Below are 27,137 nucleotides of genomic sequence, written 5' to 3' on the forward strand. Positions count from 1 at the left end.
CTTGCCTTTGTTAAGCAGAATTGCATAGGGGCCTTCTTCAGGAGCTGGGGCTGGTCCACTTGCAGAGGAAGTGAGAGATTTAAATCTACGGCACCTTGGAATTTTTCTGGAGATTGAGCTACCTAAAATCCTACCACTCTGGACTAAGTTGCTATAGGGGGTTTTCCCTTTAGTGTTTTTCCCATTAGAGAAAGAAATAGCTAGTCAGTGACACAGTACTTGGATTTACAAGTGGTAAGATGGTCACTGGTGCTTGGCTTGTGGGTGGTGTTCAGGCAAGTGGGTATAGAGGTAATAATTGTCAAGCCATCCATCTCCATGTCCTCTGTGCATACAACTCAAACTCCCAGACCTCTTAACTCATTGCCTGCTCTTTTTCCCTCTCTTTTTCAATCCTGTGTCCTTACTTCCTTCTTCCTTCCTCTTATATTTAATTCAATAAATATTTGTAGAGTGTTTGTCCTTTTCAAATCATTTTGAGAAACAAAGGATATGGAATCCTGAGCTCAAAGATCTCAAATGAAACAGACAGCCATATTCATGAAAGAGTGGTGGTGGTCAGTGTCTTTAAAGGAGTCTCCTCACAGAGAGAGACACAGCTTGCTACTTGTGGGTAGAGCATTCATCACTGTTTTTTGGGGGTGTGGGGTTTGTGAGTTTGCTCTAGTCTAGCTTGGCATTAAACTCTTTACATATTTGAGTATATACTTGGACTCTTTATCCTAAACCTTACAGATGCTGGATTTGTAGGTTGGAGTTACCACGTGTAGCCTTTCCTGCCTGAAAATCAGCCATGACTTCAGCTGTGAGTGCTGGGCTCACAGACTTGGGCCAGCAGTCCTGTTGGGACACTGTAAGCCAAGTCAGAGGGCACTGGGCTAGGAAGACACAAAAGTCTGTAGTTCACTAAATGGTGTCCCCATGCCATAGAAATAACACCTCAAATCCCTTTTCCTTGGATCCTTCAACTTTGAACACATCCCAGTGTCTCCCACATTCAGACAGTAGGGAAGTCTCATCAGGAGAGCTGGTTTGTGTCTAGCCATCCAGCTCTGTCCTAGGAGGGCTCTGGATGTGCTGAGTCTTCATAAACTCAACTACATGGACAATGTGAAGACTCTGCCTTCCTCACCTCCCCACTTCAGAGCTTGTGTGACAGAAGCAGAGAAGGTGACTGAGAGCCAGACTCTGAAGCAACACCACCTAAATCTCCTCATCACATGTCCTTGTAATCTGGAACAAACCGTCTGCTCCAGACCTTAGGTTTTCACCTATAACACACAGGTAAGATTACTTCCTTCAGTGAACTGCTGCCATTTTAACGTATAGCTAGTGCAACAATAGCTGGATTGTACAATTTACTCAACAAATGTTAGTTATTTGTTTTTTATTGCAAAGGTTAGGGAATCACCCTTATAGACAGACATACTCTTAAAGACAATTCTTTCTTAGTTGTGTGGGGTTTCAGTTAACAAGAGAGTAACAAAGGGTTTGTTCAAGTTGCTCGGTGTAAAAATTGATATCAGACACCTCTAGAATTCTTCAGATTGTAACTGGACAATGAGCAAGGAACACAGGGCGTCACCAACTGGGTCATGGGTGGGAGATGGTAGCACAACAGGGAAGGCTTCCAGCCGAGCTGAGTACTGTTATGGCTACAGTGTGGGCAGCATGGTGCAGGAGGTGGTCCCCTCTCCATGATGAGAACACATGCCTTAAGGTGTGAGAGAGGCAGAGGCATGCAGGAGACCAGTAGTACTTGCATGGAGATCTGTGAAGGGAGAGATTGCAGAGTAGGAGACAGGTGTGCAGTGAGTCTGGGTCTTCACAGGCAGGCAGGGTAGGAATGACCTATGCATCTGTCTCAAATGACAGGGCCTGGGAGCTCTTAAAAGGATTTCAACAGGGGCCACATAAGGGCAGTATGATTTCCTTTAAAAACTGCTGCAGCAACCACATGCAGAACTTTTTTTCTCTTATTATTATTATTATTATTATTATTATTATTATTATTATTATTAATTCAAGTTAGGGAACAGGCTTGTTTCACATGTAATTCCCCTCTCCCTCTCCCTCCCCTCATCCCCATTCCTTCTCCCCCACCTCCAACCTACCCCCCCACCCCATCCACCCACCACTCCCCAGGCAGGGTAGGGCCCCCAACCGGGGCTCCACCAAGTCCACCAAATCTTCCTGTGCTGGGCCTAGGTTCCTCCCCATGTGTTCAGAGACAGAGTGCATCCCTTCAAGTGGGATGGGCTCTCGAAGTCCCCCACACACACCAGGGCAAAATACCAGTCCACCTCCGGAGGCTCCCAGGAGTGCAGGGGCCTCCCCATTGGCATCCATGATCAGGGGGCTGGATTAGTCCCGTACTGGCCTCCCAAAGAGCGTCTGGGGTCGATATGCTTTCCCTTTTTCAGGCCAACTGTTTCTGTGGGTTTCTCCAACCTGGTACAGACCCCTTCATTCTTCATTTCACCTCTCTTCAACTAGGTTCCAGATTTCAGCTCAGTGTATTTCTGTGGATGTCTGTCTCTGCTTCCATCAGCCACTGGATGAGGACTCTAGGATAGCATAGAGAGTAGTCATCAATCTCATTCTAGGGGAAGGGCTTCTAGGCCATCCTCTCCTCCACTGCCCAGACTGTCAGATCGTGTCATCCTTGTAGGTCTCTGGAGATCTTTCTAGTTCCAGATCTCTTCTCGGACCTATAGTGGCTCCCTCTGATATGGTATCTCTCATCCTGCTCTCTCTCCTCTATTCTTCCCCCAACTCAATATATCTGCTCCTCCATTTCTTCTCCTCTCCTCTTCTTCTTGTGCTCTTATTGTGGCAGCATCCACTCCCCTACCCTCATGCTCTCAATTAGCTCGGGAGTTCATGCCACTTCCCATCCTGGGGTCCCACATGAAGAACTTTTGATGCAGACAAATTGCCAGAAGTGAGAAAGGGAAGTGGACTCAAAGTCCTACCCTAAACAAGAAGGTATTTGTAGTTAATAGCTGCTATGGAAGGTAAAATCTGTTTTTTTTTTCCCAATGAAGTGTCACCATGTGTATCTGTTACACTCCAAGGCAGGACTCATGTACAGGATTAGTTGGCCAATAGGAAATTGACTCCATGTTTTTTTCATTTTGTTTGATTTTCTTTCTTTAATTTTTAAAAGCTTTTCATTGTTTGTTTTGTTTTTAAAGACAGAGTAGGAAGGAGAAGGAACATGAAATTGGGGGTCAGGATCTGGGATAAGTTTGGAGGGGGAAGAATATGATCAAAGTACATTGATTGTACATTTAAAATGTTTATTTTTTCAGGTATTTTGTTTTTATTTTACATACCAATCCCAGTATCCCCTCCTATCCTTCCTCCTGCTCCTCCACCTTCTCCCCACAGCAACCCCCATCCACTCCTCAGACAGGGTGAGGCGTCCCATGGTGAGTCAACAAAGTATTGAACCTATTTTTAAAAATTAAAATATAAAAGACTGTGTTGAAGGAGAAAAATTAAGAAGTAAGGGGCATATGGAGATGCTGACGCAGAAGTGCCAGGAAAGACAATGGGCTCCTCAAAGGGGTCAAGACCAGGCTGGGGAAACCCACAGGAACAGCTGACCTGAGCAAGTGGGAGCTCATAGGCCCCAGTCTGACAGCTGGGGAACCAACATAAGACTGAACCAGGCTCCCTGAATGTGGGTGTCAGTTGGGGGGCTTGGGAAGTCTATGGGTCTCTAGCAGTGGAACCAGTATTTATCCCTAGTGTATGGGCCTTGGGAGACCATTCCCTATGGAGGGATACTGTCTCAGCCTAGACACACAGGGGAGGACCTAGGTCCTCCCCCTAATGATGTGACAGACTTTGATGATTCCCCATAGGAGGTCTCACCCTCCTGTGCTGGGGAATGGGAGAGTGGGAGGGAGAAGGAACTGGGATTGATATGTAAAATAAGATTATTTTTAATTTAAATAAAAATTGTTACGATAAATCTTTCTGCCAAAAGCTGCTGAGCCCCACCGCCATGTGTGTGCTCTACGCCAGCCGCCCGCCCGAGTTAGGGCCCAAATGAATACACAGAAACTTGTATTAGGTTCAAATGCTGCTTGGCCAATGACTGGGATTCTCATCTGTTAGCTCAGTCTTAATTATCATAAATCTATATATTTTATAAGACTTATCTTATAAAGGATGCCTTTCGCTGGCACCCTCTCTTGCCGGTGGCTCACATCCCGCCACTGGAGGAGGCGAAGGGGAAAGGGGGCACTTTCTGTTTCTCCTTGCTTAAATATGAGTCTCCTTGCTATGTCACTTCCTGCCTAGATCACCACTTATCTACTACATTTCCCAGAATCCTCTTTGACTCCTAGTCCTGCCTAACTTGCTGTCTCATTGGCCAAACAAATGCTTTATTCAATAATCAATAAGATGAACATATACAGTACATTCCCCATCAATTAATAATAAAAAAGATGCTGGGCTCCTGACCTGGGTTGAAAGGAAGGACAGATGTGAGGGTTATGAGCAGTAGACTGGTCAGAAGAGAGGATGAGGACAGGGAAAGTGAGGACTAGGATGTCTAGAAGTCTCTTTCATGTTCTACTCCCATCAATAGCAATTCCCATCTCAGCCATTGTCTTGCTGGTTAGCATATGAGTAGTGCCCTAGTTCACACTATTTTCAGCAGTGTTTGGAAATGTCATTTACATGTCTTTCCTTGAGCATGCATTTGTATGTCCCTTTGTGATTATATTGTTCCAGAAATGTAGTTGATATTTGTATCGCTGGGCAATGCATTGAATGTGTTCAATTTTAGGGAACACAACCAGGCACACTCTAAATGGATCATTTTAATTTACTCTCCCATTGGATGCAGTCACTCTTGTCAATACCAGACATCTGTCATTGTAGCCATGCTGGTAGGCATGTGGTGGTGTGAGACTGAGAAGACTAGTGTTGGCATTGGCACTGTGGTGTGCTTCTGTAATTTCCAGATGAGCAATGGTGCTGAGAACTTAGCCTCATCAGTGCTTGCTGGACAGCTGCCTTGGGAAATGCCCTGTAAATATGGCTTATTATTCTATTGGAGCATCTGTTGTTATGATATGCTTTTTCCAATTCTTTGTATAAATATTCTGAATACTTCTTTTTTTTGCTTATTCTAAATTACCATTATTTTTTCTTTCCATGGAGATTGCTCTTTTAAAGAGATCTTACCTTTGCTTCCCCTAAAATGATAGACTTATTTATTATGTTTGAATCTAAAAAATGGTTGCTTTAGATTTACCACTCAAGCCTCCAGTACACCTGGAATTGATTTTTTTTTGTGTGTGCAGTTGGATCTAGGAGTCAAAAAGGAAGAAAGAACTTTCCTGCTCCCATATACACACGATCCATCAACATCCCCTGAGAAGACTACAGAGTCCCCAGTGAATTGCACACATGACCTTCTGTCATCACTCACAGGACTTTACATGCAAAGACCTGTGTCTGACTGATGTTTGTTTTGTCTTCTTCATCTTACTTGTTTATCCTTTATTTTTCATGTCTGTTGTGCCTGTGTGTGTGTGTGTGTGCGGCTTTGGGAGGTTCAGTAACTTGAGAAGAGTTCACAGAAACTGAACAGTGTGCTCAGAATCACACCCAACCTTCATTTTTTATTTAAAAAGTATTATTTTTATTTTTTTGTATATAGGTTTTTTTATATATGCATGCTTGTACACCATGTGAGTCTCTGGCCCGGGGAGGTGAGAAGAGGGAGTCGGATCCCCTGGGACTGGAGTCACAGACAGCTCTAAGCTTTCTGGTTCCCTGGAACAGCAGTCAATGTTCTTAACCTTTGAGCCATCTCAGCAGCCTGCGTCTTCCCTTTCTGCCTCTATAGCTGGCTTGTGCCAGGTGACACATAGATGAATGTGATTCTCTTACAGCCTGCACCATGTGGATGATTCCAGGACAGAACCAAAGCTGGGTTTCTGAGTTTATCCTGCTTGGCTTCTCCAGTGACCCCACCACCAACAGCATCCTCTTCACTGTGTTCCTTCTCATCTACCTGAGCTCAGTCATGGGCAATGGTCTCATCATCATGCTGGTCTGCATGGACACACAGCTGCACACGCCCATGTACTTCTTCCTCTGCATCCTCTCCCTATTGGATATTGGCTATGTCACCACCACCATGCCCCAGATGTTGGTGCATCTTCTTGCTGACTCTCAGGCCATTTCCTTTGCTGGCTGCTGGCTGCAGATGTATGTGTTTGGTGCCCTGGGTATAACTGAGTGTATCTTCTTTGTTGTCATGGCTTATGACAGATATGTGGCCATTTGTCACCCACTTCGTTATACTGTCATCCTCAATTGGGGACTGTGCATTCAGTTGGCAGCTGGGTCTTGGATCTCTGGATTTTTCTTTTCTGCCCTGCATACTTTCTTTACCATGAGTTTGCCATATTGTGGGCCTAACAGGGTTAACCACTACTTTTGTGAAGGTCCTTCAGTGCGTAGCCTGGCTTGCATGGATACCCACATCATTGAAATGATAGATCTGGTCTTGAGTGTTTTCGTGGTTGTTACTCCCATTTGTCTGATTGTGGCTTCCTACATTCATATTGCCAAGGCAATTCTCAAGATCAAGTCCACACAGGGTCGCTGCAAGGCTTTCTCTACCTGTGCCTCCCACCTGACTGTGGTCACATTCTTCTATGGTTCATCCACTTACATCTACATGAGACCCAACTCCAGCTACTCCCCTGAGCGAGACAAGCAGATCTCACTCTTTTACAATGCCTTCACTGCCTTGCTCAACCCCGTGGTCTACAGTCTTCGGAATAAAGACATCAAAAGGGCATTTCTCAAGGTGATGGGACATAGTAGGGTGGACTAGTGAACCAGGATCCAAGAGAAGCTGGAGTAGAGTATCCAATGTTTAAGAAATTGGCAGTGTCTATAACTGACCTGTGTGTTTGAACCAACATAGTAATTGGTAATTGGGACAAACCACTGTGAAACCATTGTGCCTGTTTTGATTCACAGACTACTCTAAGGCATAATTTAAAGCACCTAAGTAATCTCACAGTATAATGCCTGCAGAGATTTATTCTGAATTTCACTTCATGCATCTCAGTCCCATGCATTTTTTTAGTACCTCCATATGTGCCCTCCACCCTTGTATTCCAAAATAAAAAAATAAAATCACAAAGACCAACATCTTTCTGACCCCTCTGTAACAACCTGCTTCTCTATCAAATACAGCCTTCTCTCATACCAGTCTAAAGAGAAGTTAATGCATGTTTTGTAGTCATGGTCTAATATGTGGGCTCCTCTACTAAAAGGCAGCGAGTAATGTATAACCTAATGTACTTCCCATAAAACAACAGCACACCTATAAACCAACACAAAGCATGCTACGTGTGGATAGCTCGATAGTAGAGACAACAGAAGACTGAGGTACTATATGCTAAGTAGCACAGCCTGTGTTGTTAGCACAGAATTAAACTGATAGTCTGTGGAAAAGAATCAATACAGCTCAGATAACAAACTTCACACATTAGTTAAGTGTGGTCTATGGGGAAACATGATGACCTCTTCTGTCAAATGATGCAATGTTGGAAGTGAAGAGAGATGTGTCTCATCAGAACCTTCCAACATCTGCTCCAATTATCAGGCAGCAGTCAAGGGCATGTATAACTGTTGACTACTGACTGCTGGCTCCCTTTCTACACTTGGATAGTGATCGGTATGGATTGCCTCTTGTGGTAATATATTATTTATGATTTATTAAAGCTCGCCTGAGAATTCAAAAAGCAAAGACAGCCACAAGCTATAGAAGTAGTCAAGCAGTGGTGATACACATCTTTAGTCCTAGCAGCCATACTAGCTAGCCAGACAGTGGTGGCTCACACCTTTAATCCCAGGACTCAGAAGACAGACAGATGGATGTCTCTTAGTTCAAGGCCACCCTGACCTACATAAGAGTGAAGAGTAACATAGCTCAGACCTTTGATCCTAGCACTTAGGATCACACACCTTTAATCACAGCACTAGGGAGGTGGAGACAGGAGGATATGGCTGAACTGAGAAAGGAATATAAGGAGGAGGAGACAGGAGCTGAGAGCTTTTGTCTCTGAAGATTCATGAAGACAGGATTACCATTTCAGCTCGGTAAAGGTAAGATCTACTGGCTTGACTGCTTTGCTTCTCTGGTTTTCAGCTTGAACCCCAATATCTGTCTCTGGGTTTTTATTTTTCATGGGACATATTAGAGCCCAACATTAAGGTGCAAATTCATGAAAAAGCAATTTTCCTGTGGGCTTGAGGTCACTGGCTCAGGCCATGATGATAATGGACTGAACCTCTGTATTTTAAGCAAGTTATCACAATTAAATGTTTTCTTTGTAAGAGTTGCTGTGGTCATGGTGTCTCTTCACAGGAATAGAGACCCTAACTAAGACAGAAGTTGGTACAAGGTTCTGGGGTATAGGCCTGACCATGCTTTTGTTTGAAGGAATATGGACCTTGGGACTGTAGATTAGAAAAGCTGTTCAACACTTTAAGTGCTGCTTAATGGGCCATACAAGGAGAAGCATGGAAGACAGGGGTGCTGAGTGTGATTTGATGAGCTGTTGGGGCCTGGCTCAAGAGGTTTCAGAGGAGACAAATTTTAGTATGTTGCTTAGAGGTCATTCTTGTGATATTTTATTGAAGAATGTGGTTGCCTTTTGCCCTTGTCTGAATAGCTGCCCGAGACTGAAGTGAAGAGTTTTGGATTAATTCTGTTGGCAGAGGAAATCTCAAAACAGCCTAGTATAGACTCTGTCTGTGGTTATTAGTGTTAACTCCAATGAAGATTAATAACGAAAAGGAGCAAGCTGAGCAAATAGAAATACAAGATATAGAATAATTTGAGGAGAAAAGGAGCACCAGGAAGTGGAATGGAACTAAATCCTAGGTTCAGGGAGACAGATTAAGAAATGGAATAAAGGGAGTGGTGACCACAGGGCAAGATCCTACCCAGCTAAGTTTCTAACTTGTGAAAAGGAATTAAAGAAAAGCTTAGAGCCAGGGTTAGGGGTGCAGGTCTTCAATCCCAGCACTAGGAAAGCAGAAGCTGGCAGGTCTCTGAGTTTGAGGCCAGCCTGGTCTATAGAGCAAGTTCCAGACAGCCAAATTTAGGCATTGGAAGTAATAAACAAAGCTGGTTAAGATGTAATTTAACAGGAAGCTATGTTTCATCCTCAGGAAACAGCAGAACTGGTGGCTTTGGCCACTTGGTTGTGGAGTCAAGGATAGAATCTCATTCCATGCCCAAGGAAAGTTGCTGAGGCCAGGCATGTGTCAGGGGTTGTCCCTGAATGGAGGCCTAGAGAGGTGATTGAAGCTGTGGATTGCCTTGGAGTTGAAGCCTTGATTGCTTTGGTGACTACCAGATGTTAGAGATGCCAGAGCTTTGGGATACCTTCTGAAGAAAACTGATAGCTGAGCAGAACCAGCCCAAGAGAAAGAAGTATGCTGCATTCAGCAAAACTTAAAGGAGTTAGATATCTGAAGAGCGTTTTGACATGAGACACTGAGATGCCAAGTTTGGATTTTGCCCAATTGGTTTTTGGTTTTGCTTTGGTCTAGTATTTCCTCCCTTCTGTACTTTTTGTAATGGGAATTTATAACCTATCCCATTATATGTTGGAAATCTGTGATTTTTTGACCTTGATTATATAGGGTATTACAATTAAGAGATTGTGTGTGTTTCAGAAGAGACTATGAACTTTCAACTTTAACATTATTGAGACCATGATAGATTACAGGGACTTTTGAAATTGGACTAAATGCATTTTGCATTATGATATTGTTTCAACATATGGGGTCCAGGGAGTGGATTATGGTAGTCTGAATGTAATTGACATCCATAATCTCACAGGGAGGAGCACTATTAGGAGGTGTAGCTTTGTTGGGATAGTTGTGTTCTTTTTGGAGTGAGTGTTTCACTGTGGAGGTGGACTTGAGGTCTCATATATGCTTTAAGATACTTCCCAGTATCTTAGTCTACTTAATGTTGCCTTCGATGAACATATCTACCAGCATGTTTGCCTGCATGCCACCATTCCCCCTCTTATGATGATAATGGACAGAACCTCTGAACTCTAAGCCACCATCTCAATTAAATACTTTCTTTGTAAGAGTTGCTGTGGTATGGATTCGGACATGCAGAAAATTGCAGATAGATCCATACCTGTCACCATGCACAAAACTTAAGTGCAAATGGATCAAAGATCTCTCCATAAACCCAGCCACACTGAATCTTTTAGAAGAGAAAGTGGGAACAACCCTTGAACAAATTGGCACAGGAGAACGATTCCTGAACATCACGCCAGAAGCACAGACACTGAGGTCTGCAATTAATAAATGGGACCTCCTGAAACTGAGAAGCTTCTGTAAGGCAAAGGACACAGTCAGTAAGACAAAACGACCACCCACAGAATGGGAAAAGATCCTCACCAGCCCCACATCTGACAGAGGACTGATTTCCAAAATATACAAGGAGCTCAAGAAGCTAGCCACCAAAACACCATACAATGAAATTAAAAAGTGGGGTGCAGAACTAAACAGAGATTTTTCAACAGAGGAATCTGAAATGGCTGAAAGACACTTAAGAAAGTGCTCAAAATCCTTGGCCATCAGAGAAATGCAACTCAAAACAACTCTGAGATACCACCTCACACCTGTCAGAATGGCTAAAATCAAAAATACCAATGACAACCTATGCTGGAGAGGTTGTGGAGAAGAAGGAACACTCCTCCATTGCTGGTGGGAGTGTGAACTTGTAAGACCACTTTGGAAATCAGTATGGCGGTTGCTCAGAAAAATGGGAATCAATCTACCTCAAGATCCAGCCATTCCTCTCTTGGGTATATACCCAAATACTGCTTGTCCATACAACAAGGACATATGTTCAACCATGTTCATAGCAGCATTGTTTGTAATAGCCAGAACCTGGAAGCAACCTAGATGCCCCTCAACTGAAGAATGGAAAGAGAAAATGTGGTACATTTATACAATGGAGTACTACTCAGCAGAAAAAAGCAATGGAATCTTGAAATTCGCAGGCAAATGGATGGAACTAGAAGAAACCATCCTGAGTGAGGTAACCCAATCACAAAAAGACAAACATGGTATGTACTCACTCATATATGATTTTTAGACATAGAGCAAAGGTTTACCAGCCTATAATCCTCTACCCCAAGGAAACTAGAAATCATGAATGACTCTAAGGGATAAATGGACCCCAGGAATGGGAAGTGGCATAAACTCCCGAGCTAATTGAGAGGGTAGGGGAGTGGGTGCTGCCACAATAAGAGCACAAGAAGAAGAGTAGAGGAGAAGAAATGGAGGAGCAGATATATTGAGTTGGGGGAAGAATAGAGGAGAGAGAGCATGATGAGAGATACCATATCAGAGGGAGCCACTATAGGTCCGAGAAGAGATCTGGAACTAGGAAGATCTCCAGAGACCTACAAGGATGACATGATCTGACAGTCTGGGCAGTGGAGGAGAGGATGGCCTAGAAACCCTTCCCCTAGAATGAGATTGATGACTACTCTCTATGCTATCCTAGAGTCCTCATCCAGTGGCTGATGGAAGCAGAGACAGACATCCACAGAAATACACTGAGCTGAAATCTGGAACTCAGTTGAAGAGAGGGAGGAATGAAGAACGAAGGGGTCTGTACCTGGTTGGAGAAACCCACAGAAACAGTTGGCCTGAAAAAGGGAAAGCATATCGACCCTAGATGCTCTTTGGGAGGCCAGTACAGGACTAATCCAGCCCCCTGATCATGGATGCCAATGGGGAGGCCCCTGCACTCCTGGGAGCCTCTGGAGGTGGACTGGTGTTTTGCCCTGGTGGGTGAGAGGGACTTCGAGAGCCCATCCCACTTGAAGGGATTCGCTCTGTCTCTGAACACATGGGGAGGGGCCTAGGCCCAGCACAGGAAGATTTGGTGGACTTGGTGGAGCCCCAGTTGGGGGCCCTACCCTGCCTGGGGAGTGGCGGGTGGATGGGGTGGGGGGTAGGTTGGAGGTGGGGGAGAAGGATTGGGGAAGGGGGAGGGAGAGGGAGAGGGAAAGTACATGTGAAAATATTAATAATTTAATAAAAAAAGAAAAAAAAAGAGTTGCTGTGGTAAACGTGGCTCTTCAAAGGAACACAAACTCTGATTAAGACAGATATTGTCCTTATTATGGTCATCATCATTCTTCTGTAGTTTCATTGTAGCTTGCCAGATCTGTGTGTCAGTCTCTTAGTTAATATAAGATTATAGCCTTGAGATATAACCTCCAGGACTTAAAATAGTGATGACACACAAACAGGTCCTGTGGTGGGCTAATTATCACTGAGCTTCAGGATAAATCTTCCTTTAAACACTCATAGAACAAAGCAGAAGTGGGGGTCCTGGGGTAATGGATAGGGCCCACAACCGAGAGACCACACAAGAAAGCTCCAGCTTCACACAGTAGCTGTCTTTTTGAAAATCACTTTTTGTGGGAGACTTTAGATTTTATGATTATGAAGAAGGGGAAGTTGGAGATGTTGACCTCAAAAGTATTTTCTGACTCAGAGAACAGCAAAATGCCCCACATTGTTGAGGTTGTCCTTCTGTGTATATGTTTCTCTAATTGGTTGATGAATAAAAACTGTGTGGCTAGCAGCCAGCCAGGAAGGATAGGTGTGGCTACCAGAGGAGGAGAATTCTGGGACGTGTAGGCAGACAGGAGTTGTGATGTGAACCCAGGAAGAGAGGACATGTCAGTTGTTCTCCAGTAAGCCAAGACCATGTGGAAATACATAGATTAATAGTAATGGGTTAATAATTAAGACAGAGCTAGCTAATATAAAGTCCTAGCTACTGGCCAACAGTCTTATAATTAATATAGTGTCTGTGTGTTCATTTGGGGCAAGGGAGCTGCAGAACCGGGTGAGAAATCCTGTAACACCACACCTTCATCACTGACTCAGGCTTGGCTATGGCAAAGACTCAGTGTCTGTAATTATCCTTCACATCTGTGAAATGGAGACCCTAGCAGATTAGTCACAAGCCTGCTGTGAGGACATGGTGAGGAAACATTTGTGAAAGTGCTTTACAAGCTGTGACTTTTTATTATTATTTTTTATTAGTTCAAATTAGGAACAAGCTTGCTTCACATGTCAATACCTTCTCCCTCTCCCTCTCCTCCCCCTACCGCCTACCCCCTCCTGCCCCCTACCCAATCCACCTTCCACTCCCCAGGCAGGGTAGGGCCCTTGACGGGGGATCCCCAAAGTCCACCACATCATCCTGGGCCAGGCCTAGGCCCTCCCCCATGTGTCCAGGCCGAGAGTGCATCCCTTCACGTGGGATGGGCTCTCAAAGTCCCTTCTTACACCGGGGAAAAATAGTGATCCACTACCAGAGGTCCCATAAGGTGCTGAGGCCTCCTAGTTGACATGCACTTTCAGGGGTCTGGATCACTCCCAGACAGCAGACTGGGGTCCATGAACTCCCCCTTGTTCAGGACAGCTGCTTCTGTGGGCTTCACCAGCCAGGTCTTGACCTCTTTGCTCTATACTCCTCCCTCTCTGCAACTGGGTTCCAGAGTTCAGTTCAGTGTTTGCTGTGGGTGTCTGCCTCTGCTTCCATCAGCCACTGGATGAAGGTTCTAGGTTGGCATATAAGGTAGTTATCAGTCTCATTATAGGTGAAGGGCATTTATGGTAGTCTCTCCACTATTGCTTAGATTGTAAATTGGTGTCATCCTAGAAACAAGCTTCTTTTACATGTCACTCTCAGTTCTCTCTCCCTCTCCTCCTCTCCTGCCCCCCACCTACCCCCTATCCTAACCCCTTTCTGCTCCCCAGGGAAGGTGAGGCCTTCCATGGGGGAATCTTCTGTCATATCATTTGGAGCAGGTCCTGGACCCTCCCCAGTGTGTCTAGGCTATGTGGAGAGGGCTCCCAAAGTTCATTTGTGTACTAGGGGTAAATACAGATCCACTACCAGAGGCCCAATAAATTGTCCAGACCTCTAAACTGACATCCTCATTCAGGGGGTCTGGAACAGTCTTATCCTGGTTTCCCTGCTATTAGTCTGGGGTCCATGAGCTCCCCCTTGTTCAGGTCAGCTGTGTCTGTGGGTTTCTCCAGCCTGGTCTTGACCCCTTTGCTCATCACTCCTCCCTCTCTGCAACTGCATTCCAGAGTTCAGTTCAGTGTTTAGGTAAGGCACATATTTTAAAATGTGATTAGATCTTTCTATAGCAACTTCTCCTGTAGGTTTGTGTGGTACACTTGTAAAATGCTTTATGTTGTAATGTAAAAAGATGTTTCACTTTAGTAAAGAAATATTCTGGAGCATTGTTAGTCTTAATTTTTACAGATATCTCCATTAGTGATCATAACTTCTAATAAATGTGTCATTACAGAATCAGCCTTTTAGAACTTAAAGCAGCTGCCCATTGAAATCCTGACTATGTATCTATGGTATGGTGTATATATTTTAATTTTCTAAACTCTATATAAGGAAACATCCTTTTGCCAGGGATAATTTCTTTTTTCTTTTTTGATGTTTCGTATTTTTATTTAAATTCTTTAATTACTACTCATATTTACATATCCATCCCCCCAATTCCCTCACCCTCCCATCCTCCCATGTTCCCCCTCAGCCCCCTCCAACCCATCCCCAAACTCCACCCCAGGGATAGTGAGACCCTCCATCAGGGACCTTCAAGTCTGTCATATTGTTTGGGGGAGGGCCTAGGCCCTCCTTGCTGTATCTGGGCTGTGATGGGGGAAGTGCTTCTGTGTATGTGTTTGTCTTACTGGATAATAAATAAAGTACTGTTTGGCCAATGAGGCAGCAAATTAGATGAGACTAGGAGTCAAAGAGGATTCTGAGAAATGTAGTGGAGAAGAGGTGTTTCCAGGCAGGAAGTGACATAGAAAGGAAACAAATATTTAAGCAAGGACAAACAGGAAGTCTCCCCTTTTTCTCCTTAGCATCCTCCAGTGGAGCGATGCGATCCACCGGCAAGGGAGGGCGCCAATGGAAGGCGTCCGATTAGATAAGTCTTATAAAATATATAGATTTATGATAATTAAGACTGAACTAACAGATGAGAATCCTAGTCATTTGCCAAGCAGCATTTGTACCTAATATAAGTCTGTGTATTATTTTGTTCATCCATGCAGAGGGAAGAACTTGGGTGGCTGGTGGAGACCGCCCTTGTGGCGGTAGAACTTCGGCGGCTTTTGGCAGAAAGATTTATTGTAACAGGGCTGCAATAGTATCCCTCCATAGGGAATGGGCTCCCAAAGTTCATTTGTGCTCTAGAGATAAAGACTGGCTCCACTGTTAGAGGTCCCATAGACTGTCTTGGCCTCCTAGATGGCACCCACATTCAGAGGGCTTGGTTCAGTCCAATGCTATTTCCACAGCTTTATGACTAGGGTCTTCATGCTCTCACTAGGTCAGGTCAACTGTTTCTGTGGATTTCTCCAGCACAATCTTGGCTCCTTTGTTCATCCCTCCTCCCTCTCCAGGAGTATGGTTCATTGTGGGTGCCTGTTTCTGCTTTGAACAGCTACTGGATGAAGGCTCTAGGAATGATAACCAAGGTAGACACCAATCTCATTATAGGGGAAGAGCATCAATGGAATTTTCTCTACCACTGCTTGGATTCTTAGTTGGGGTCATCCCTGTGGATCCCCTAACATTTCCTATGTGCCAGACCTCTCTCCATACCTGTATTGTCTTCCTCTATCAAGGCATCTCCTTTCTTGCTCTCCTCTATTCCTCCCCTCTCTCAAGCTTCTTGTTCTCTTCCCTCCTCCCCTCCTTCCCTTCCCACCTCCTTCTTCTCCACCCATGCCCTGTGATTCCACTTTGTTCAGGGGTTCTCGTCCCCCTCCCTCTCTTCCAGGTACTATGCAATCTTCTCTTGGGATCTCCTTGTTTCCTAGCTCCTCTGGCAGTGTGGATTATAGACTGGTAATCCTTTGCTCTATGTCTAAAAATAAAAAATGAATGAATACATACCATGTTTACCTTTTGTGACTGGGTTACCTCATTCAGTATGGTTTCTTCTAGTTCCATCCATTTGCCTGGGAATTTCAAGATTCCATTGCTTTTTGCTGCCGAGTAGTACTCCATTGTGTAAACATACCACATTTTTCTCTCTCCATTTTTCAGTTGAGGGTGATCTAGGTTGCTTCCATGTTCTGGCTATTACAAATAATGCAGCTATGAACATAGTTGAACATATGTCTTTACTGTATGAATGTGCATTCTTCGGATATATGCCCAAGAAAGGAATTGTTGTATCTTGAGGTAGACTGATTCCCATTTTTCCTGAGAAACCACCATACTGATTTCCAAAGTGGTTGTACAAGTTTGCACTCCCACTAGCAATGGAGGAGTGTTCCTCTTTCTCCATATCTTCTCCAGCATAGATTGTCATTGGTGTTATTGATTTTAGCCATTCTCATAGGAGTAAGATGGTATCTCAGAGTGGTTTGGAGCTGCATTTCCCTGAAGAACAGATAAGCAATTTAAATAGACCTATATGCCCTAATGAAATAGAAGCAGTCATCAAAAGTCTCCCAACCAAAAAAAAGCCCAGGGCCATATGGTTTCAGTGCAGAAGTCTACCAGAAATTCAAAGAAGAGCTAATAACAAGTACTCCTCAAGTTGTTTCACACAATAGCAGCAAAAGGGACATTGACAAGCTCTTTCTATAAGGCTACAATTACCTTGGTACCCAAACCACACAAAGACACAATGAAAAAAGAGAATTACAGACCAATATCTCTCATGAACATGGATGCAAAAATATTCAACAAAATACTGGCAAATCGGATCCAAAAACACATCAGAGAAATCAATCACCATGATCAAGTTGGCTTTATCTCAGGAATACAGGGATGGTTCAACATACGAAAATCAACCAGTGTAATCCACCATATAAACAAAGTGAAAAAGAAAAACCACATGATCATCTCACTAGATGCTGAAAAAGCCTTTGACAAAATCCAACATCCCTTCATGATAAAGATCTTGTAGAGATTAGGAATAACAGGAACATACCTAAACATGAAAAAAGCAATATACAGCAAACCAATAGCCAATATCAAACTAAATGAAGAGAAACTCAACAAGATTCCTCTAAAATCAGGAACAAGACAAGACTGTCCACTCTCTCCATATCTCTTCAATATTGTACTTGAAGTTCTAGCTAGAACAATAAGACAAGAAAAGGAGATCAAAGGGATACAAATAGTAAAGGAGGAAATCAAACTTTCACTATTTGCAGATGATATGATAGTTTACATAAGTGACCCAAAAAACTCTACGAGGGAACTACTAAATCTGATAAACACTTTCAGCAAAGTCGCAGGATACAAGATTAATTAAAAAAAAATCAGTTGCCCTACTATATACAGATGATAAATGCACTGAGAAAGAAGTCAGAGAAACATCACCCTTTACAATAGCAACTAACAATATAAAATATCTTAGGGTAACACTAACCAAAAATGAGAAAGACCTGTATAGTAAGAACTTTGAGTCTTTAAAGAAATAAATTAAAGAATATACCAGAAAATGGAAAGATCTCCCATGCTCTTTGATAGGCAGGATCAACATAGTAAAAATGGCAAAAGCAATCTATAGATTCAATGTAATTCCCATCAAAATCCCAACACAATTCTTCATAGACCTTGAAAGAACAGTACTCAACTTCATATGGAAAAACAAAAAACCCAAAACAACCCTGTACAATAAAGGAACTTCTGGAGGCATCACCATCCCTGACTTCAAGCTCTATATTAGAGCCATAGTTCTGAAAACAGCTTGGTATTGGCACAAAAGTAGACAGGTTGACCAATGGAATTGAATTGAAAACCCTGATATTAACTCACACACATATGGACAACTGATTTTTGTCAAAGAAGCTAAAGTTATACAGTGGAAAAAAAGAAAGCATCTTCAACAAATGGTGTTGGCATAACTGGATTCGGACATGTAGAAGATTGCAGATAGATCCATATCTATTGCCATGCACAAAACTTAAATCCCAATGGATCAAGGACCTCAACATAAATTCAGCCACACCGAACCTCCTAGAAGAGAAGGTAGGTGGTACCTTTGAACAAATTGGTACAGGAGACCGATTTTTGAACATAACACCAGTAGCACAAACATTGAGATGGACAATTAATAAATGGGACTCCTGAAACTGAGAAGCTTCTGTAAGACAAAGGACACAGTCAGCAGGACAAAACACCAGCCCACAGAATGGGAAAAGATCTTCACCAACCCTACATCTGATCACCAAAATATACAAGGAACTCAAGAAGCTAGCCACCAAAACACCAAACAATGCAATTAAAAAGTGGAGTGCAGAACTAAATAGAGAATTCTCAGCAGAACAATCTAAAATGGCTGAAAGACACTTGAGAAAATGCTCAACATCCTTATCCATCAGGGAAATGCAGCTCAAAACCACTCTGAGATACCAGAGTTAATTTCTTAGACTACCTTTTTGTTACTTCCCGCAGGTAATGGAGTTTTATTATACAATAAACAAGGAGGACATTTTCTTAAAATTTCTTTGTCTTGTTGCCAAGTGATAAAAAAATCTTTCTTCAAACCTTTGCTGTTAACATCATTTTTCTTATAAAATCCTGAGGCATCTAGCACATTTCCTACCAATAGCTGGTCAATTTCATCATTACCTTGTACTAGAGTTCCTGGAAGACCTGTATGCGATCTGATATGTGTTATATACAAAGGATGATTTATACTTCTGAATACTTGTGGTAGTTGAATAAATACCAAAGTTAATTCTCTATCATCTGTAATAGTTCAGGGCTTTCAGTATGTAAAACAACTTTTCCCGTATATTGCAAGTCAGTAACTGTATCATAAGTGTCTGGAAAAATCTAATAATAGCATGAGAACAGCATATAATTCTGATTTCTGAACTGATTCATAAGGCTTTGAGCCACTCTACTTAGTTTTCCTGACTTATAAACTGCCTTTCCTGATATATTTGCATCACTATAGAATACACAGGGTACAGAAATTGGTGTTCCCTTTATTGCATGAGAGAGAATGCAATTAGCTGTTTTTATAACTGAAGTCTCTTGCTTTTGGAATGTTTTTTGTTAATCTCTCCCAAAAAATTACTGCAAGGTCTTTATCAATGTTCAATTTCTGTCCCCCCCCCCCCGCTTTTTAGAGCAGTCTTTTTATTTTTATAATTAGACCAATTTTAAATTAGAAACAAGCTTCTTTTACATATCAATCCTAGTTCCCTCTCCCCACTCTCCTCCCCTGCCCCCCAGCAAACCTTTCTCCCAACCCCTTTCTGCTCCCCAGGGAAGGTGAGGCCTTCCATGTGGGATCTTCAAAGTCTGTCATATCATTTGGAGCAGGGCCTAGACCCTCCCCAGTGTGTCTAAGCTTTGTGAAGAGGGCTCCCAAAGTCCATTCGTGTACTAGGGATAAATACTGATCCACTACCAGAGGCCCCATAGATTGCCAAGACCTCCAAACTGACGTCCTTGTTCAGGGTTTCTAGAACAGTCCTATGCTGGTTTCCCAGCTATCAGACTGTGGTCCATGACCTCCCACTTGCTCAGGTCAGCTGTTTCTGTGCTCTTGATCCCTTTGCTCATCACTGCTCCCTCTCTGCAACTGGATTCTAGGAATTAGGCTCAGTGTTTCACTGTGGGTGTCTGCTTCTGTTTCCATCAGCTACTGGATGAAGACTCTATGATGTCATTTAAGGTAGTCATCTATCTAATTATAGGGGAAAGGCATTAAGATAACCTCTCTGTTATTTCTTAGATTCTTAGTTGGGGTCATCCTTGTGGATCCCTGGAGATTTCCCTAGTGCCAGATTTCTTATTAAACCCATAATGGCTCCTTCGATTAAAGCAGGGCTGGAGAGATGGCTTGGCCATTAAAGGCTAGGCTCACAACTAAAAATACAATCCCTTTTCAGATGATCTTTTTTAAAAATTTATTTATTAGTTCTAGTTAGGGAACAAGCTTGTTTCACATGTAAGTCCCTTCTCCCTCTCCCTCCCCTCACCCCATCCCTCCTCCCCCACCCCCAGCCTACCCCCACCCCATCCACCCACCACTCCCCAGGCAGGGTAGGGCCCTCAACGGGGGCTCTGCAAAGTCCACCAAATCTTCCTGTGCTGGTCCTGGGCCCTTCCCCATGTGTCCAGGGCCAGAGTGTAACCCTTCACATGGGATGGGCTCTCAAAGTCCCTTCTTGCACCAGGGAAAAATACTAATCCACCACCAGAGGCTCCCTGGAGTGCAGAGGCCTCCTTATTGACATCCATGTTCAGGGGTCTGGATCAGTCTTGTACTGGCCTCCCCAACAGTATCTGGGGTCGATGTGCTCTCCCTTGTTCAGGCCAATTGTTCCTGTGGGTTTCTTCAATCTGGTACAGACCCCTTCGCTCTTCATTCCTCCCTCTCTTCAACTAAATTCCTGATTTCAGCTCATTGTATATCTGTGGATGTCTGTCTCTGCTTCCATCAGCCACTGGGTGAGGGCTCTAGGATGGCAAAAAGAGAAGTCATCAATCTCATTTTAGGGGAAGGGCTTTTAGGTTATCCTCTCCACCATTGCCTTTATTGTCAGATCGTGTCATCCTTGTAGGTCTCCTTTTTTCTTTAACAATTAAAACATCTGGCCTTTTGATTTTTCTTAAAATTTTTAGAAATAATTTCTCCTATCCAAGTATCATCATAAGTTTGAGATTCAACATCAGCTATATTTTGGATCCATTCATCTATGAGTGCTGATCTTGCCCTTAAAAGCCTAATCACCCTTTTGCATTCTGAATTAGCATTTTCAAAAGCCAAAAGTTCAATTAATATTATATAATTTCTGGATTTGATATCATTCTATTTACAGCTGAAGTAAATCTTTGTAAAAAAATCAGTGGAGGCTTCTTTTGGGCCTTGTATAATTTTAGTAAATGACTCAGTTTTCTTTCCTGATTCTTCAACCCTGTCCCAAGCACTCATAGCTTCTATATGGCATAGAACCAAGATGCAATCATCCAATATAGACTGTCTTTGCTAATCCTCACACTGGCCGTCACTGAGAAGCTGGTCTTGGGAAATTTTGCTACCTCTAGCCCTATTTCATTGTTCTATGGCACTACCATCCTTTCCCTACCATGTTTTCCATTGTAACTGAGGACCAGTTTCCAATATTGCTGAAACTAAATGTTTCCAGTTTTGTGGAATAATGATGCTCCTAATAACCTCTGAATTTAACATCTGCTTGACAAAAAGTGAATTGAAACCATATGAAATGACTGCTTCTTACTCCACATCCTCTCCAGCATAAGCTGCCATCAGTGTTTCTGCTCTTAGCATTCTGACAGGTGTAAGATGGTATCTCAGTGTCATTTTGATTTGCATTTCCCTGATGGCTAAGGATGTTGAGCATTTGTTAAGAATTCTGTTTATGTTCAGAAATCCACAAGGATGAACCCAACTAAGAATCTAGGCAATAGTGAAGAGGCTACCTTAAATGCCCTTCCCCTATAATGATATTGATGACTACTTTAAAAGTCATCATAGAGTCTTCATCCAGTAGCAGATGGAAGCAGAAGCAGAGATTCACAGCTAAGCACTGAGGCAATCTCCTGAATCCAGTTGGAGAGAGAGAGGAGTGATGAGCATAGGGGTCATGACCATGCTGGGGAAACCCACAGAAACAGCTGACCTGAGCAAATCAGAGCTCAGAGACTCTGGTCTGACAGCTGGGAACCAACATAGGATCAAACTAGGCCCCCTGAACATGGGTGTCAACTAGGAGGCCTGGTCAGTCTATAGGGCCTCTGGCAGTGGAACCAATATTTATCCCTAGTGCACTAATCGCTTTGGGAGCCCATTTCCCATGGAGGGAAACTCTCTTAGCCTAAACACATATGGGAGGCCTAGGCTCTGTCCCAAATGACTTGACAGACTTTGATGATCCCTCATCAAGGCCTCATCCTCCCTGGGAAGTAGATGGGGGATGGGGTGGGGAGTTGGTGGGGGGCAGGGGAGGATGCAAGGGAGAGGGAACTGGGATTGATATGAAAAATAAGATTATTTCTATTTAAATAAAATTTACATATATAAAAAATGAATGGCCAATAGCTAGGCAGAAGAGGGATGGGCAGGGCAGTAGGCAGAGAGATTAAGGAGGAGGAGGAATCTAGGCTCCAGACAGAAGAAGGAGGAAAGAATGAGGTAGAGAGTCACATACCTGGGGGCAGATACAAGGCAGCCATCAGACAGACATAGAGACAGCAGGAAAGTAAGACATTTAGAAGAAAAGAAAGATAAAAAGCTCTGAGGTAAAATGTAGATGAAGAGAAACAAGAGAGATTAAGTTAAAAGACTTAGCTAGAAATGTGCCTGAGCTAGGGAGCATCCATAACTAAGAATACGTCTCCATGTCTTGATTTGAAAGCTGGTTGGTGGCACAGAAGAAAAGGCATGATACAGAGCTGTCTCTATGTCTTTCTCTGTCAGAGCAGGAAGAACAGTAGGATAAGAAAACCTAGGTCACTATGAATCCTAAAGTACTATGTCAGAATTATGAAATGACATAAAATAAGAGGCATAAGTTGAGAATTCAAATTACTATGGTGGTGGTGGTGGTGTGTGTGTGTGTGTGTGTGTGTGGTGGTGGTGGTGGGTGTAGTGTGTGTGTGTGTGTGTGTGTGTGTGTGTGTGTGTGTGTGTGTGTGTGTAACTCTTGACCCCAAGAAGCCACAGATTCAAGGCTTCAATACAATTTCAGTCTAGTGTATTTCTCCTTTCATGTGTATGGCACAGAGTCCATGCTCACAAACCACCACCCCAGTCTCATAAAGGGAGAGGAAAGAGAGGACAAGAAGACCCAGATGGACCAGGATACTCCCCTAAACTTCCAACACAGTCTGTCTCCCTCCATCCTTAGCTTTCTAAAGACCATCTTTCCCACAGCAATCAAAGAGATCCTTGGTAAATCAAATCCCACCATCCATCTGCTCAAGTCCATCCAAGGTCTATTCATCTCACTCAAAATAAAAGTGCCAGCTTTCTCACCTGCAACAGAGCCCTAAGAAATTCATCCTCCTTGACTGCTACTACCATCATGGGCTCTCCAAACTCACCTGCCTCTCTCTACGTCACTCACCCCCCACATAAATCTCTGTGTTTTTCTAGAACACATCAAATACATGCCAAGAATCTCCCTCTAGATGCCTATTCACACCAGCAAGAGGTTTTAAGTCTTCTGTGTTATCTAGAAATATTTGGAAGAGAGAACAGCAGTTGAGAAATGCTTCCTACCGGATTTCCCCATGGACAAACCTGTGCTTCATTTCCTTGCTAGTCATTGCTGAGGTAGGTCCCAGTCCATTGTGGGTGCTGCCAACCCTGGGATGATGGCCCTGGATACTAAAGGAAAACAGGTTAAGCAAGTCATGAGGAACAAGCCAGTAAACAGCACCCTCCATGGTCTCTGCATCAGTTCCTGCCTCCAGGTTCTAGCCCTGCCTTCTCTGAATAATGGATTATAAGCTGCAAAGGGAAACAAAACCTTTCTTCCCTGAGTTGCCTTTGGTCATGGTGTTTCATCACAGGAATAGAAACCCTCACTAAAAAGGCTTCTTTAATTGCCTATTTCTCTGTGAAGTTTTCTTTGACCACACCAGTTTAAACTGCATCACATTTACCATCCCTGGAATTCCCTTCTCCCCTTCCTTACTTTATTTTCCCCCAACTGTACTCATCAACATTTAATTAATGTGTATTTAAATGTCTTACTATTGTCTGTCTACAAACATTAAAATACCAGATTCCATAAAAATTCTGTTTAGCTCTGTACCCCATTTTTAATGGGGGCTATTTGATATTTTGATGTCTGCTTTCTTGAATTCTTTATATATTTTGGAGATCAGCCCTCTGTCAGATTTGGGGTTGGTGAAGATCTTTTTCCCTTCTGTAGGTTGCACTTTTATCTTATTGAGAGTGTCTTTTACCTTATGGAGGCTTTTCAATTCAGGACGTCCAATTTAGTAATTGTTGATCTCAGTGTCTGTTCTACTGGTGTTGTATTTAGGACATAGTCTCCTGGTCCAATATGTTCAAGGCTACTTCCCATTTTCTCTTCTATCAGCCTTAGTGTTACTGGATTTATGTTGTGGTCTTTGAGTTTTGTGCAAGGCAATAGATATGGATCTAGTTGTACACTTCTGATATAAATTCCTCTGTCTATGAATATTTTTTCTTATTTTCATTAGTGGGTCTTTCTAAAGTTTATGTCTTAATAATAGTAAGTCATTCAAAGACTGCATCTTATCAGTCAAATTATCATATTTGGCACAGTTATCAACGCACTTTTTAAAGGACAAAATATTAATTACCAAATTGATAGTAACAGCAATCAACTTTATGTCAATCCCAGATAAGTCATTTATCCCCTCATTTAAATTTTCCATTTTCAAATTATTCACAGTAGCTACATACATGGTCCTTGCATCCTGCATTGTAATGTTCCCTCTCCTAAAGGACTTCCTAGGTATCTTGATAAATCTGCTGACTTCTCAGTTTGTCTATGTTGTTGGCTGTGAACTCAAGGCCCTCTGGCAATTTCCAAGCAGGAACCTGCTTTCTGGAGGCCTGGCAAGCAGCTGCCTACTGCTGCAAATGCTCATGTAGAGACTTACCGACAGCAATTGAGGCAGAACTAACTGGCTGGCATAACTTCTATGTTTTTATGAATGTGACCAACACTGACTTCCCCAACAGTACTTTATCTTCAACACTATAGCTGCACCTGAATCTCCTGGTACTTAAACTAGCAATTATGACTGTAGTTACTGGCCTGTTTCTCTGGCAGCAGCCTGAACACTCAGGCAATAGCCTGGTGGAAATTCTATTCCCACCTTCACTGACTCTGATGCTGCCTCTAAAGTTAGCTTTAACAAATCTCTGTGGTTCTATTTATAAAGAAGACTGGAGACTCATAGGCTGGGGTGAAAACCTGCTAGCTCAGAGATGTTGAGTAGCACCTATCTAACCCTTTCTCCCTGCTGGCATCTCTGAAAGAGAGCATCCTTCTGATGTGCCAAACAAAACAAAAACTCACTACTCCAAATCTTTCCCTGTTACTTCTGGGTCAGGGTTACCTGACTCAATATGGTTTCTTCTAGTTCAATTCATTTTCCAGCAAATTTCAAGATGTCATTGCTTATTGACCACTGAGTAGTACTCCATTGTGTAAATGTACCACATTTTCTTTATTCATTTTAGGGACAACAAAGTGGTTTCCAGGTTGTGGCCATTACAAATAATGCTGCTATGAACATAGTTTGGCAAATGTCCTTGTGGTATAATTGTGAATCCTTTGGGTATATGCCCAAGAATCGTATTGTTGGGTCTTGAGGTATATCGATTCCCCATATGACTTTACTTCATGTTGACTTCTGAGGTAGTCCTTTGACCTGTATGGAGTAGGTCCAGCTATGAGTATTGAGGATCATTTTTTGATTAGAGCCCAGGTACAGCTATTAGTTTGAACTCACATAATTAAGTGTTTGATAGACACAGTAGGTTCAAACTCACCTCCAGAAGCAAGTGGCCAGGCCCTGGAATTGGTTCTACCATTCTCTAGCTGGGTGACCTTTGGCAAATTGCTCATTTTCTGGGTCAATTTTCCTTTATCTGTGCAGAGGTCTTGTAGAAATATTCCCAAGAATTGCTAAGTGCTACAGTTATTAAAAAAATCCTGAACATGTGCAGTCCCTTGGAGCATCCATGTGGCCCTGCTATATATACCTCCCTTTTTGAATCTGATCCCATCATATAGTTGCTTTTCTGCCATGTTGATGACATCCATGTATAACTCAAATGGTGTGTGCATATGTTTCTCTCCCTTCTGAGTCCCTCCCTATGAATGCATAATAAAATCTCCATGACTAAAAACAACAGAGCCAGAGTGACTGTCATTCTCTATGGGCCACTCAATATTCTCTGCCTGCTTCTCTCTGAACCTGTTTTCTCATCAATCCTGGTGGAAAAGAATCTCTTCCTGGACTTAGCTGCCTCTCAGAGTTGATGGAGATCAACAACAGCAGTGAGTAGCGTTGGAATCAGAGATGTGGAACAATGGTTAGCAACATTTGCTTCTAATGGCGATGGTGCTTCTGAGTAGTGTTGATTGAGAATTACTAAGGTGCAAATACACTCATCATGCCCAATGTCATGGTTGCAACACATGCCACTGAACAGCAGTTGAAATTACATGTCATTATATAGTGTTTCAACCAGCAAATGCACCACACTAATCCACTAAACCCAGAGCAAAGAGCACAGGAAACAGGAGTTGCTCATTGGGATGTGCAGAGTTCAGAACTTTTGTTACCTTAACTTTTTATGTGATGATTCAAAATCTAGCCTCAAGCATTGTATTTACTCTGGTGCTATACAGCTGAGTTACAAGCTTAGGCACTCTGTCCTTGTTTTCAATGCAATTTATTTAATTGTGATTTTATAATTAACCTTTACTATTGGCTATGTTTATGGAGCACCTCACAGGAATTCTAACCCCTTATCAATCACTCTAACCAGGAAGAGTTTATAGTCCATTCTTCTCCTTCTGAATCCTTAGGAAACCAGGACACAGACAGAAGGTAGGGATGGAGCTACGAGGTCATGGAATATTGGTCAGTTCCCAGGCAGGATGTTGACATCATCATATTTTATTTCTTTAGCTAGCCTAGATGGGAAGAGGTTACTATTATAATTCTACAGGAAACCAAGGCAGAGTAGACCAAGTTCAAGAGAACATCTCTAGAGCTTGATATATTTGGATGCAAATTCTCATTTCCATCTAAGAGACATGAGTGAGCCTTTTCTCACTCCGCTGTCATGGGGATGTCACTGCTGATTCCATGTTGATATGTCATGTTGTGGGATATTTGTACACTGCAAAGAGGTATGTCCATGATCATTATAATAAAAACTTGAATGACCAATAGCTAGGCATGAGCTATCTTCTGTAAAGAGTGATGAAATGGATAACTGAAGCCCACCTTGGATGCT

At 42.8% G+C, this 27,137-nt stretch overlaps 1 protein-coding gene across 1 annotated transcript; it reads left to right on the plus strand.

Annotated features, from left to right (window-relative positions):
- The first annotated feature begins 5,886 nt into the window (after positions 1 to 5,886).
- On the plus strand, positions 5,887 to 6,874 carry LOC100752908 (olfactory receptor 2A12). Its single transcript, XM_027398974.2, has one exon. It carries the CDS (start codon positions 5,930 to 5,932, stop codon positions 6,872 to 6,874), a length of 945 nt encoding a protein of 314 aa, XP_027254775.1. The 5' UTR covers positions 5,887 to 5,929.
- The last annotated feature ends 20,263 nt before the right edge of the window (positions 6,875 to 27,137 follow it).

Source organism: Cricetulus griseus, chromosome 2, assembly GCF_003668045.3.
Source record: "Cricetulus griseus strain 17A/GY chromosome 2, alternate assembly CriGri-PICRH-1.0, whole genome shotgun sequence".
Classification (NCBI taxonomy): domain Eukaryota; kingdom Metazoa; phylum Chordata; class Mammalia; order Rodentia; family Cricetidae; genus Cricetulus; species Cricetulus griseus.

Coding starts and splice junctions, on each gene's coding strand:
- LOC100752908 (XM_027398974.2), top strand. CDS start 5,930: ATGTGGATGATTCCAGGACAGAACCAAAGCTGGGTTTCTGAGTTTATC.